This window comes from Ambystoma mexicanum, chromosome 8 (assembly GCF_040938575.1).
Source record: "Ambystoma mexicanum isolate Mex_15411 chromosome 8, UKY_AmexF1_1, whole genome shotgun sequence".
Taxonomy (NCBI): Eukaryota; Metazoa; Chordata; class Amphibia; order Caudata; family Ambystomatidae; genus Ambystoma; species Ambystoma mexicanum.
Window position 1 is genome coordinate 403,426,663 of NC_090929.1, and position 14,503 is coordinate 403,441,165.

Below are 14,503 nucleotides of genomic sequence, written 5' to 3' on the forward strand. Positions count from 1 at the left end.
TAGTGGTTAGATAGTAGATTGCAGTGTTTACTGAACGCTGAGCACATAGCATGGTGATCTCCTGCCAGTGAAAGAAATCCCCCACAATCATTCTCCACGCCTATTATACTAGTACTGTAACAACTGTAATTGTCAATTTTTACAAATATGTTTAAATACAATACTGCTTCTAAAGATCACCTTTTACCAGATACAGGAACATGACAGGCGTGTACAGAGTGTAAATAAAAATCATGAACAGTGAGTGGTCAGGAGGAAAGGCAGGCATCTCGGAGAAAAATGCAGTATCCAACGTAAAATAATGAAGACTTCATATAACTATGGATGTGATTATAAAAGGAACACTGACATGTTGAATTTGCTTCTTTACAGTGCTGTGACCTCAAGCTGTGCTGCCACATTTTCTTAGTTACCTATGGAAGTTACCTATGGAAGCAACAGAGGCCTGGAGAGATCCCACGTGCAGAAGTATGGCCGGAGCGTGCGTGGGAGGGGGCAGCGAGGAAAGGTAAACAGCAGCGATCTCTGCTCTAGATTATAAAAGGCGACCCTCCCTGCGTCAATGTCCAGAAAAATCCCCACTGTCCTCGGGGGCATGCACGGCGTGAGAGGCGTATGAAACTGGGACGTGTAGGCGAGGTATACGTCTTCAGCCTCTCGCCCCACTGCCCAGTATCCTCTATAGGGCGCCACCGTGATCTCGCCTCTCCTGCTTGCTTCCTCATCACAAACCCCGAGTTTCCAGTTCGTAACATCCCCAACTTGGACCTCCCAATAGTGCTTCCCCGAGGTGAGATTCGGAACCCCCAGGACACAGGGCAGCAAATCATATCGACCAGGTGTGTCTTCAATGTCGGTTTCATTTATGGCAATCACACTTCTGTAATCCTCCGAGACTCTGAGCCAGCGAGACGCAGTGCTGGGATCCAGAAGCACCACCACTGCAAAGCAAAGAAAGACAGCTTCAGTAGGAATTATTCAATCGAGTAACACCAGGAGCAATGCACTGCAATCTTGACAACTTCAAGTCCTAACTAACTGCACAGATCGTTCGGCTAGAGTATGGCCGCTGACATCATCACAAGGGGCTTTTCTCATGACTAAGTTATAACGAATGTAGGGGCGATGCACAAAAGCTTTAACGACTTGTCTAGCTGTAAAAGGTATGCACATGTGCGTAGCCTTTGAATGCATAATTTACTCCAAGACCATTAAAAGTGGGTTTTTGCAGAGGTAATTATTATTATTATTATTAGGTTATTTATTGAGCGTGGACCAATCTTCCGGAAGCAATGCAGTTCTTTACAATCATAGGGATGAGAACATGGCGAGGGAAGCAGAGAAACAGGAATGAGGGACTAATAGGGGAGCAGGAGGGTGGACAAATTGTCAGCGAGGGATCTTGAAGCAACCGGGGGCGGAAACAGTGAGCATCAGATCACCCAGTGTCAGGTAGGGTGGGGAGTGGAGAGTGTGTGGGCGTAGGTGCTAGGGAGGAGCCATTCCTTGACGAGGAGGGTCTTCGGTTCCTTCCTGAATGGTAGAAGCGAGGGGGCGAGTCTGTGTGGGCAGTGTGCTGGGGCGCTGGTCCTGGGTTAAAGGGATAACTGAATGGGGAGGTGGTACACACTCACACACGTGCACATTTATGTGTTTTCATTGTAGAAACCCACCAAATGAATTTAATGAGACAACCAAGGCAGCAGCAGTAGAGTCAGTCTGTATTTCTAAACAGCTGAAGAGAAACAGACAGAGAAACCAGCCCAGTTTTCCTGTTCCTAATTTGTAGCCCCCAAGCACAAACTCTTTTTTTTTTAACATTTCTTTTAGGGTTTTACACAATGAGATGCAGACAGAAAATCTGTAAGATACATGTTCTCAGTTAGATTAACAATACGGTTCATAACAGAACATGCTGCAGCCTGGGGGGTATGGCTTAACAGCACCATGCTAAGCTTGTACATTTCCACTTGTCCTACTCACGTAACACAACCACGGCTTGTGGTGGGTAGATCCGCCGTGCGTAATGACCCACAATCTGGTGACCAGCACCCATGAGATCTCTGTTCCAGTTCCCAAGCAAGAACAGCTCTCCCCCACGTGTGATGTGCAACCTGCCACTGAATGTGCTTATGTCCCAGACAGAGGCTAACATCATACCCGCACATGTTTATGGGCGCTCTGATTCCAGCCAACCAATTACGCCGATTTGCAGCTTTATACCATCATGTCACTAAACATGCCTGTGGTGTGGCTCAGCCTGTTTGTTACAGCTGCATGGCCAACACGATGCCTTCTTTTGCGCTTTCTAGCACACTCTTACATGCATTTTATTTTCTCTGTCCTTCTTGTGTTACTTCAATAGTTATTTTTCTCAAAGCTTTATGGGCCTTATATGGAGCTTTATGTTCTTTCCTGCCTATACAAGGCATCTTAAGCAGTGTTTCCAAACATGTTATTTGCCATTTTACCGTGTCTTCGTTATTTTTGCCTATGTTGTCTTCTTATTCGTTTTTTCTTTATATATATGATATTTATTTAATTGATATTACCTTTTCAATGTCATCAATTTCTAACAACATGGGCATCATCTTCTCAGTGTGTGCATGAAGGGTTTGGCAATGTCTCCACAATAGTACCAGTAGAGAAGCAAGGAAATGATGGTGGCAGTAAATATAGCAATAGGCACTACCCACATGTATGAGTCAGCTATTTTGAACATCTGCATTGCATGGCATAGTATATCTTTCAATATGCAAAGAGCAACTGTTTGATGAGCTAATTAAAAGGCATTGTTCTTGTTTTCATGTGTTATTTGCAGCACATAAAGTTCTCACTAATCGCAAACGAGCAAATGTAGCAGATTGGCAAAACAATATGGTACCATGGAGGACCAATCAAAACTTAATATTTTAAACCCATTTGCAGCTTGAGTTCCCCTGTGTTTTCAGTCGCTGTACATAATACAAAGCTTAATTCACTTAATAGATCTGTGATTTGATGAATGCAGCTGTCATTTTCAGTATACAACCTGGTTCCATTTTTCATCAAGCGTTTGGCCGCATTTTCCCATGATGTTTGCCCTTCGATAATCAGTGCTTGACTGAGCTTCACCTCGTCTATACATTGAAGTAGTGGCGGTTCTTCCAGCCACACAATCCATTCAGTTCCCAATCAGAGCCGCAGATCTTGCTTTACTTCCAGAACACTTACACCGTAACCAGGGAGTTCATTGGGGAGTCTTGGTGAATCACCCAGTCCTATTTACAACCAGCCCATAAGTTAGGTGTTATCCCACACATTAGGGCCCACACCCCTTAGATGGGCCGATCGGTATTAAAAGACCACTACGTCATCTTGAAATCACACCGCCAGATGGACAGTTTCCACAAGGACCATAGCAAAGCTGATACTCCTGAATGAACCCTCATTCAGCACCTCCAGCACGGATTGGTGTGTGCTGTCATCTTGTATCACTCTCAGCTGCTCGTTCAGATAGTTGTGGACTTCACCACATACAGCACCCCACTTTATTCTTAGGCCTGCGGGCATGATATTAAATATGAGTATAATTAATATAATGACAAATAATGAATCTTATATGTAATGTCCTGCCCGCAGGCCGACGAATAAAGTGGGATGTTGCATGTGGGCAAGTACAAAACTATCTGAATGACCAGCTGAGAGTTATGAATGATGACAGAACACACCAGCCTCTGCTTGGAATATATATGTACTTAACTGACACCATCACATATATGAATATGTAGGGCTCTCTGTTTCCCCCTTTTAACCATCAGCATGTTCTTCTGCTGCGTCAAACGTATCAGTGCTTTTGTAAAACAATTTCAGGAAATGAAATGTCACTTGACAGAACTAACGTGAAAATGTGCTACTGTTCATAACGCTATTCATTTTCCATTACCCAGCATTTTGCACCAGGGCTTTTGACTCTTCACTACTATAGAGTATTTTAATAGTTATTTCCGGGGTGGGGGAGGGGTGCTAAAAACATGTTGGACCAGAGTGCAAAAGTGTGTTACACAGGTAGTTTATCTAAACAGGCAAGTTCGCCGTCACTCAGACAGAACTCCCCCACTGAAAGCTTGTTGAACACTTTGTGTGGGAGGATATGCCATTTTCCAATGTCCTCACTCGTATCTTTATCTGACACACAATAGCCAGGAGCTATTGCAGTTTCTGCTCGATCTGCTATTTCTATGTGGCAAAATAACTCACCCTGGGTGAACACCTCCCCATCTCTGCTTTTGTTAACACTTTCACTGTTCCATTGGTCATCCACTGTATCACACAATTGTGGAATTTTACTCTTGCTAGAAAATATAGACTAGTTGATCAATAAGCGTTCAGATTAGTTTTCTGGGTCTGTCCTGGTCACCAAGTTCATTTGACAGTTGGTCTACTAATTTTAGGGGGAAAGCTTTCAATCTTTACCTATTCATTACATACAATATTTCAAATACATCTTGATCAATAGCTGATAAAACATCGTAACACATAAATATTCTAAATATTCAATACAATTCCTAATACATCCGAATTTATCAATCAATACATTTCAAAATTAAATATTAAAATCTTCCCCCCTTAGTGTAATTTAATAAAATTTAAGAAATGTACAACTGCAATGGTCAAAGTAACATATTAACCACTAAATGAGATCACCCACCATTGTTCTATTGATAAAGATCTATCTTGATCAATCTATTAAAATGGACACATCTCAAATGACAAATGTACACAACCAATCAGCAAATGTCGAAGTGTTGCTTGAACTGAACTACAAAAGCAACACTTTTGGTCAGATTTCCCCAGTTTAATGCGAATTATGATAACTTCCTTCATAGAGAGTACATTTAATCTTACTCTTAAAAACATGCTCCTATAGGTTGCACTAGAGAATTTACCCAGGTATTTAGGCAAAACATCTATAAAATTCTAAGATTTTCTATTTCGTTTAAATGAAAATTGAGTTAAAAGCCAGTCAAGAATCCGTAGTTTCTCTTTCACTTTGTTGGGGTTTATAAGTATATCTAAGACCTATGTCTGTTTTAACCAGAATGTCCATACATTCCTGTTTCCATCCCATTAAGTCACGGTCAGCAGCTAGGTCAAGAATACACTTTATCCTGTAAAAAGGAGAGTTGAAAGATGCCAGTAAGCATTTCCTAAAAAAGGCCAATCTCTTCCAATTCACCATAGCAGAAAAGACAACAATCCAGATCAAATCTAAGCACCGGCATCAGGGTGCTCTTAGAGAGAGCTAGAATTTATTTCCAAAAATACCTTCTAGGTATTGCCACTTCACACCCGACTAATAGAACAGAACCTCAGCCCCATAGGTAAAGATTGGAACTACTTTTTGCTTTTAAAAAAGAATAATCGGACATGATGAATATAAACCAAATCTTTTATGAAGGCTACATCCTTGCACAGCCAAGGCATTGGCCTTTAGTTTCAAATTACAAACATTGGGAAGGTCTGGTTTATTATTGTTTAAACAAAATCCCAAATAACGATCTTCATCAACTGGGAGGACCAACTTATTATCCAGGTGCCAAATAAAGTGGCTCTTTCTGCTTCTAGCGCTCGGATTAATCCTCATAATGTTAGATTTGGTGACATTAATCTTAAACCCGTTCTTGCTGGCATATTGCCCCAGCACATCAAGTTGTCTCTGGAGCCCTATACTGGTTGATCTAAGAGCACCAGATTATCGGAGTACAGGAGCCACTGTGTAGGGTTCTTTCCTAAACGTGGAAGAAATGCCCAAACTTTAGTCAAAGTACCACTCAGACCAGCAATAAACAAATTAAATATTTGCCGGTGCATGGGGCATCTTTGTTTTAATCCTCAAAATGTGGATATTTGGCTTGACTACTTCCCTTGACAGTTTAAGTGAACCCGAATAGTCGTTGACTATATAGTCCCTTCATTATTTCCAATACATTTTGCGGCATCCCCAATTTGACAATTTCTCCCATAACAACCATCTGTTGACACTATCAAAGGCCACTGAATATCAATGAAGGCCAAGTATAGCAGTGTATTAGTAGAGAAGACTCTTGTCTTAAATACATTTACCATGAACCTGTTTAAAGAAGTTCTAATTCCTTTAACAAAACCTGTTTGGTTGATGTCAAAAATAGAGTTTTTCAATACCCAGTCATTCAACTTAGTTAATAACAAACCCGCAAATATCTGACTTTGGGGAAGTAACAGCGCTATTGGACAATATTTAACTGGGGAAGATCTGTCTCCCTTTTTAAATATCGGTATGATAAAAGCCATCTTCCATGAGGGAGGGATCTGTCTGGCCCTTAGAACTTGTCCAAATATGAACATTAATATGTCTGTCCACAAGTCTGGGTGAGATATAAGCATTGCATTCAAAAGGCCATCTGGTCCCAGGGCTCTCGACTTATTGCATTTCCTCACCATCTCAAGGATATCGTCCCTGTCCCTTTTAAAATCCAAACACCATTCGGCTTTAATAGGGATCTTCTTTCAATTCATTTATATATATCATCCAAAAAGAATTGGAGAAGTAACTCATCCATTTGTTGTTTGTGATTGGGTTTGTTTGAAGGGCCATCTGTGGAGTATCCTGTTGCTTAATCCATCTCCACATTAACAATGGGGTCCTGGGAGTCCCTCTGCCAGACATTAGTCCTGGTTATAAGAGCCTTACCCAGATTCTTTAGCTCACTATCTTTCACAGAGGAGAAATATCCAAAACATATTAGTCTTTGTCCTGCCCTGGGGCAGTACAGCACCGAAATGCTAGGCAATTCTCCTCTGAACAAGAGTACCAACAGCAACCCCAGACACGTGTTTCAGTCTGGTTGGACCTCATCAGTAGGGAGGAGCTGTGCCTCTCTAAGAACAGTGAGCATGGGCTCCACATCTGGATTCCACTAGTAACTTAGGGTGAGACCCACAGTTACTTAAATTATGCAAATAAATAAGGAGGGTCCTGGGAGTCCTTCTGCCTGAGATTAGTCCTGGTTACAATCTCCGCATATCAGCTGAACTTTTAGAAGCCAAAGCAGCAAGCATGTTTCGGCATCGTTCAGAATTATGCTAGCTTCATAACTCCTCAGCCAGTTTTTTAATCTAAATCTCAGGGGGTAATTCATGGATTATTTGCACCGAAAGAAAATGGGATTTGTGCGCCATTCTGCTCGCAAATCCCAGTTTAACAAATGGGGATTTGCGGGCAGAATGGCGCACAAATCCTGTTTTTTTCGGCACAAATAATCCATGAATTACCCCCTCAGTTTCTTGATTTCTTTTCATTGAATGCATACTTGGCTCCTACTCAGGTGCTTAATTCGTACTCTGAGGGCTCGCATTGTTTGCACAATAATAAGATCATAAATATGCCTATTGCGAATTTCACTCCTGGAGGAATGACTCTGTTTTACAGCAAAAGACTGCAAGGCCTCAGTAGATGACACTGTTTGCCAAATTCTAACGGTTGCCACACTATTAAATAGAGAAACCAGCTTTGCGTATAGGTTCCCTGGTGCTAACGCGTCCCATTTCAATCTAGTCCTACTTGTGTTCACTTCCAGATTGGGTAAATAATATTGTTTTTGATTATTCATCAATGGTAGTGACCACATAGTAGTAAGAAGGGCATGATCACTATTAGACGTACAGGAAACAGTCATATTCAAAAGAAATGAACAAATATTTCCTGAAACAAAAAGAAAATCCTTAATAGCAACCTGCTTATCTCAACGCCAAGTACTTTTAGCTGGCATATCGCCCCTAACCACCCCATAGAGCATAGGTAAGTCTCTCGAGTTAGTCAAGGAGATTCATTTACAACCCCTGTTTCTTGTCTGACCTGCCACCCTTTTCTTGCCCCATTCTAAGCATGGCACTTGCCTCTCTCTCTCTCCCATTCATTTGGTACACAGAGTTCTGCAACGTGTCAGTACTTGACCAAATGTACATTCACCAACTCCAGAAAAATTCCCAATTAGTAGGTAACTCCACATTCCCATGATGCATTCCTGCAACGACCTCCTTGCCGTGCCACTATGGCACGTAGTTTGCACCAGGGCCAGTCTCTGATTTGTTCTGTGGTCACTGCATGAGTCCCCCTAACATCTCTTTGTGTTGCTCAGGCGCCAATCAGAGTTCGCCTCGCCTGGATTTAACCCGAAGCCGGTCAAGTGACACAGCGAGTAGAGCACTGCTTTGAAATCCTACAGAGCCTGTTAACGCAGGTTCGAATCTTGGCGGGGCCAAACTCAGCCTTTCATCCTTCCGAGGTCGATAAATGAGCACCACACACTGTGGGTTATAATAAGCAGCGCTCAGATATCTGAGGGTTCGTAGCGCTATATAAATGCCTAGTTATTATTATTAAAAGAACCATCCCAGAAGCCTTGATCAGGATCACCAGCTAGCAATTTAGTCAGTAGCAATGTCGGCCATCCAAAAAACATGGCGTGGATCCAGCCTGGGGCATTTCTGCAGCACACAGCTGTATTGATCACAAAAAGCACTTCGCAGGAACCTGGCCACGTAGACGCCTTGTGATGGCGAATCTTTCCAAACACCCAGCTTCCAGGCTTGAAGGAGTGATGCAGTGTTTTAGGTTCCTGCCTGCTGGACCAGTTAATAGACACCGGGGGCCCTAAGTTTAATTTCTGTGGGCCGATAAACATCATGTCTTTCAATCTCTTTGAACACTCCTCAGTTGCACCTTAATATTTTAGGGCTGGCGGTTTGATCCGGTTCGAAAAAGCAAAACAAAGGGTAGGCAAGTATGAGGCGCGTGTTGCATAAGGATGGATATATGGATATGTGGCTGAAAAATCTTTGGGAGTTAATCCATTTTACGTCACAGATACATTATTTACCTGTATGACATGGTCTGAGTTACTCTGGTGCAAAGTCATGCAGGTCAGATCACGAGTGCTGGCATAAGTCGAACGTTTTGCAATTCACACAGATTCCTGACAGGAATAATTTACTCCTGATTTCTGCATGATTACCGTTTTCTGGCTTAAGTTATGACTGGGTAGAGACGTACCCTGCGCCCGGTGTAACTTATGCCAAAAACGCCCTACTTTGTGAATCAGCCCCACGAGGTCTACCTCAAGATGTTTTATTTCTATAACCAATGCAACAAAAAGCACCACATCAGTCAACACCAAAGGAAATCACCAATGACATCATCACCTTCAACTCTATCCCTGTGCCTCAAAGCCACTAAGCAGCCCCCTACTACATCTGCATGACTCTTCTTCCTTTAGCACGTGCGCTGCTGCCACCTGTGAGACTCAGAAGATGCAAAACATTCTCGCCACTGGTGCAGCATAAGGATTGTAGGACTACAAGCCAATTTATAGAGACCCTTTAGATTGTAGACCCTAGCCAAGACATAAGTAGCAACACTTCGCATCCATAACCCTAAGAGAAGGTCAGGGGTCAAGTCCTAAAAATGAAAATGGGGGGACTCATCATCAAATGCAATGGGTTGTGACGTCACCAGAAATTAGCATATCAAGGTGAAACATGCACATTTCATTAAATTGCCTTTGTATAACCCCCTAAATTGCACAGGACAAATGGCATTTGACTTTCATAAAATCAACACACACACAAAACCAAGATATTTTATTGGAATAGTGTTTTTGAAAACGTTAAAATGTGTGCATATTTTAAACTCCAAGAACCAATACAAATGTTTTCCCTGGGACTTGCAGTACCGAAATGGGACATTTTACCTTTAGTTGTTTATTTTTCATCAGGTTATATAGTGCAGTGGTGAATTGTCCGTTCTACAAACCTGACGGCTGCGGTTTGACCCCCGAGGGCAGCTTTAATTCATAAATTCAAAGAGGACATTGAATGTTTCTCATTTTAGCTGGGGGGGGACTGAGTCCCCCCTCTGAAAATAGTGGGTGGACTCCGTCCCCCCGCGTGTACCCTCGACTTGAGCCCTGAAGAAGGTGCAAATGATGCGGATGGAGGCTGACTACAGGATTGCACAGACAAGGAGCTGAGGCAACTGTGTGTAGTTAAGCTGTGCCGTCCCGCAAACATTAAGACAGGGTCTGGAGGAGTAATAGGTCAGACAGAGGAACAAAAAACAAGGTGATGTGGGCGAGAAGGCAACCTTCCTGGATCAAGGTGCAAAATATGAAGTTGTGGCAGAGGCGTACAAACATGATGAAATAGTTACTCTCTCCCGCGTGGACTAGTAGCATGGTACCCCCCTCTTGCCATGCCCTTCCTGGCTCGCATACACACGCCTTCCCAACCCGACCCCCATCCACACCCTTCGCACATGCGCAGTGCTTAATTTGCAAACAAATAAGTGCCAGGGCCCAAATATGTCCTAGTATTTCTGTGACAGATTGAGTCAGGCTGCTCTGTGCCATTGTTGCCACTGCTCCCAGCTGCCACCCCCCCACCCCCACAGTATCATCATAACTGGGGATAAAGCTTCAAGTCACGCCGACACCTTGTTGATGCACTGACTATGGCAGATGTGCGATTTACAAATAGAAATCAGCAAGAAACATCACATGCTAGTTATGTCTTGAAACGAGACACATGATTAAATGCTTCTTTAAACACATTATGTGTTTGGCGGTACCCCACCTGTACTTTTGGTGTGATACCGGCAAACGGTTCCACCGTCTCCTCCTACGCCTGATATCCTGTATTACTGGGATATAACGGGCGGCCGGAACGGTGGTAACTCCCCATTCCATGGAGTCCGCATCGGGTTGCCAGATTTTATGGCACTGGTAGCATCAGTGCAGCAATTCCAGCCATTCTTTGTCGGTAGGGGCCTGAACTACCAGCACGTCAGGCCTGCTGATAGATCAAAGCCTCTACTGGTAAACTTGTGGTTGGCTGGTCCGTTAAAGGGCTGCTACACGGAAATACAGGCGCTTTAATACCAGACCGGCCACCCATAATGAGCCTCATTATCGTGTTTAACATCTTGCAAAGATTATTTAGCTGGCAAAAGTAACATATCGATTGTTTAGCCACAGAAAACATCAAACATGCTTTCTTCCGATGGTTCATTGATGTACAAATGCAGGCAAAACTTCAAATGAATTTGTCTGTCAAACACAGCAGCAAGACATTTTGCAGGTTGGCACTCAGGACAGGCACTCCTCCTCAGCAATGGCCCTTTCCGTGGTACCCTGAAGTTGGTACTGCTGACTTACCTGTTGTTGTCACCCCACCCTGCTGTGGCATTGCTGCTGGTTATTACAGTAGTAAAGCTGCATCCATGTTACGCAGACGGGACTGGTGCGGTGCGCAGGCTTGGCCAGCATGAGTGCATGGCATTGTCACTTTCCACCTCATTGGTATTTATGAAAATGAATAACTAGCACTACCGCTGCAGGGCGGTTCATCATGTTCATTAGTTATTATATTTATAATTATTATGATATTTATTGAGTGCGGACCTGGCTTCGAGAAGCAACAGAGCGCTTTACAGAGGTACACATGAGTTACAATGAGCCAGCTCTGGATGCAGGATGCAGAGACATGGGATCAGGGCAAACCGTTGTTGCTTGTTTTGTGACTACTACTGATGACAGTTAAAGTAATACAGTTCTTAAAACAGCACTTAATTATTAAACTGAGTCTGGGAAAATAAGTGGCGGGCACAAAAATAAGTGCCAGGGCTAAGTACCTGGCAAACACCCCCACAAATTAAGCGCTGCATGCATCAAACTTGTGAGGAATCCGATCAACGCAGCAGCGCACACTTTGTACATGCAGAGCCGGGTACAGAGAGTGTAACAGGCAAATAAAGCTGTATTACTCAGAGCTTTAGTTAACTCGTTGGGACAATTCCAAACCTAAATGTTTGGCAGTCATTTATGTTTATTATGTTTATATAGTGCTTTAATCCAAAGCCATTTGACTTACACGGTAGTGAAAATGCCTCCTTTGTGACTTTTTAAAGTAAATTACTAAAGTGAAAATAGAAGTGAACAGTTCGGTAAGAAGACATGCAGACACGTCTCCACCACAACCTGAGTAGCAATTAGATTTCCAAAAGTTCCAATCTGGCAAAAAGCAAGTGGAGGGAAGGACGTCTACTGCCTCCTCTTCCTCCTCTCTCATCCCTGACTGTCTGGCTGCTATTTATTCATGGTGCGCTTTCAATTATATATGCCCTAATGCCAGTAAGACTGAGATCCTTCTCAATGGGACCCCAGCTCCCACTTCCCCTCCCTCTGGCCGCCCTCTATGCGTCCCCTCCCCTCACCATCTTTGACTCCTCCCTATATTTCGCTCCTTACATTGAGAACCTTGCCAGGAAGGCCCACAATCAGCTCACCTCCTCAGAGGCATTGTCTCTTTCCTCACCTTGCCCCAGAAACTCAATGTTTTCAGAGCTCTGGTCCTCTCTAGGCTTGACTACTGCAACAGCCTCTTCCTCAATCTTCCTTTATCCCCCCTTTGCTGCCTTTAACTAATCCAGAATAGGACTGCAAGACTTATCTTTGGCCTCAAGGTCAGGGATTGCATCTCTCCAGCCCTAATTCCTCTCCACTGGTTCCTGGTTGCTGCTAGGATCAAGACCCTTTACATCATCCACAAGGTTTTCTGAGGCCTGGGGCTCTGCTACATCCAACTCTCTCTCCCTAAATACCTCCCTGCTAGAGCTCCTTGGTCTTCTAGCTCCAACTCTCTGCAGACCAGATACTTCTCCAAGCAGAGATTGGGGGTAGATCCCTCTCCTCTGCAGGAGCCTCCCTCTGGAATGGTCTCCCTGCCCCTCTCATGCTTGAGCCAGATCTCCTAATGCTCTGGAAGCTCCTCATGACCCTACTTTTCTCCTCCTTCCCTCTCCCTCTCCCCTGCTCACACCTTCTTTCTGCTGTAATGACTGGCTGCCTGGTTTCCTATGAGTACTAGAGGGCTCCAGGCGCCTCACCCAGTGGACCCTCACCCCTGCAATCCCTTGCACTTGCCCTCTGGCCTCCCCTTAGCAATTACACCTCTCCCCTTCACCTTTCTCCCTTCCCTCCCCAGCACTTCGCATCTTGCACAGAGGGCCACTCCCCCAACCCCTCTCCCTCGCACTTCTTGTTCTGCACTTGCACGATCCAAATGTTGCAAGGTCTAGTAGGACCGTTATTGTCTCTCTCTCCCTTGAGTCCTCTTTTTTGCCTTGTAGCACTGTAGAGAAACCCCCCAATGCTCACACCAGAAAAAATACAACCTAATAGGGAAAAGGCCCAGCACACCTCTTGCAAGGAGAACAAGGTTTATTTCTATAAAAAGACAAGTGCGTGTCAGCAAAGGACTCTGCTGCCACGGAGCGCTCTGACGAAATTAACATGGACGACAGTTTATGAAGGTTAAAAGCGTCATAGCTGACGTACATTACAGAGGTTAGAGATCCATGAAGCTGGTTGGTGCAACCCTTTACATAGGCGGCCTGTTCTATAGGGGATGCCAGGTCATTGGTCCCAACATCTCCTGTCTGTCTTCTTCCATGTGGGGTGCTTCCTTGCATGTCATTGGGCTTGCAACCTTTAATTATCAATTAAAAAGCACAAATGACAGCAAGCCCTATCTGTGGCCTAATGCGCATCTTGCACTGCAGCCAAGGGCACATAGGTTACTTCTGAGGTCACACTATCTTACAAACCCAGGCTCGATCCCAGTCACGTCGACGCCATTCCAACTCTTCTCACCCCAGGCTTAAATGTGTTACTTTCCTCCCCTGGCACCTCGCAGCACAAATCACATGGGCCCCGGATATTCTGCTATCATCTTTCTGAGAAATGTATGTTCCAACAGCTTTATGGTCAGTGGTCTTGGCCTGGCAGACACTATGGAATGTTAGGGTCTTGGGAGAGGGGCATCTGGGTACTATATCTTTCAGGTTTGGTTGGGTTAGGTGAGAGGCTTGTGCCCTCCTTCTCGTGGAATAACTGTGCCCAGGGAGCTCTTGGCCCCCTCATGGCCTTGCAGAGCGCAATATTTTCGGGTATTTTCGGGTAAACTGTGCTAATAGTGCGAAACACTGAGAGGTTTATGCAGCATCTATCGGCACCTCCCTCCAACCTATAACCTCCCCAAGTGTCTTGGGCCTTTTCCGCTCTCTTGGGCCTTTTCCGCTTTCTGAATCTATTGGGGGCCTGGGGCGATCACCTCTGCTTCCCAGCAGCATCTTGAAAAACCATTGTTTTATACGCGCCTTACAAATATCCAATAAATAAAATAAATAATAAATAAAAGATGCAAGTTCCTTGCAGCCCAAGAGGATGGCTTTTCCTCCTTGGCATACACACGGTTCTTGGGGGAATTGTTCCCTCTCCCAGATTCCTTTTTGCAGACAAGTTCAAAAACAAAGAATAGTTCAAGATCCTAGGGCATGTGACTTCCTAAGTATTCTCTTGTAATTTACAATACTTCTCTTCATCTGGTGAACTCTCCTGCCAGGACTTTTATACCACACCTTTTATAA

At 44.1% G+C, this 14,503-nt stretch overlaps 1 protein-coding gene across 1 annotated transcript in view; it reads right to left on the reverse strand.

Annotated features, from left to right (window-relative positions):
• Positions 1–325: 325 nt before the first annotated feature.
• LOC138473605 (butyrophilin subfamily 1 member A1-like) overlaps positions 326–14,503 on the reverse strand; it is a 324,409-nt gene continuing 310,231 nt past the window's right edge. The window contains exon 7 of the mRNA XM_069612162.1: positions 326–941. Within this exon, the coding sequence (XP_069468263.1) occupies positions 427–941 (515 nt within the window). The 3' untranslated portion in view covers positions 326–426. The remainder of the gene's footprint in view (positions 942–14,503) is intronic.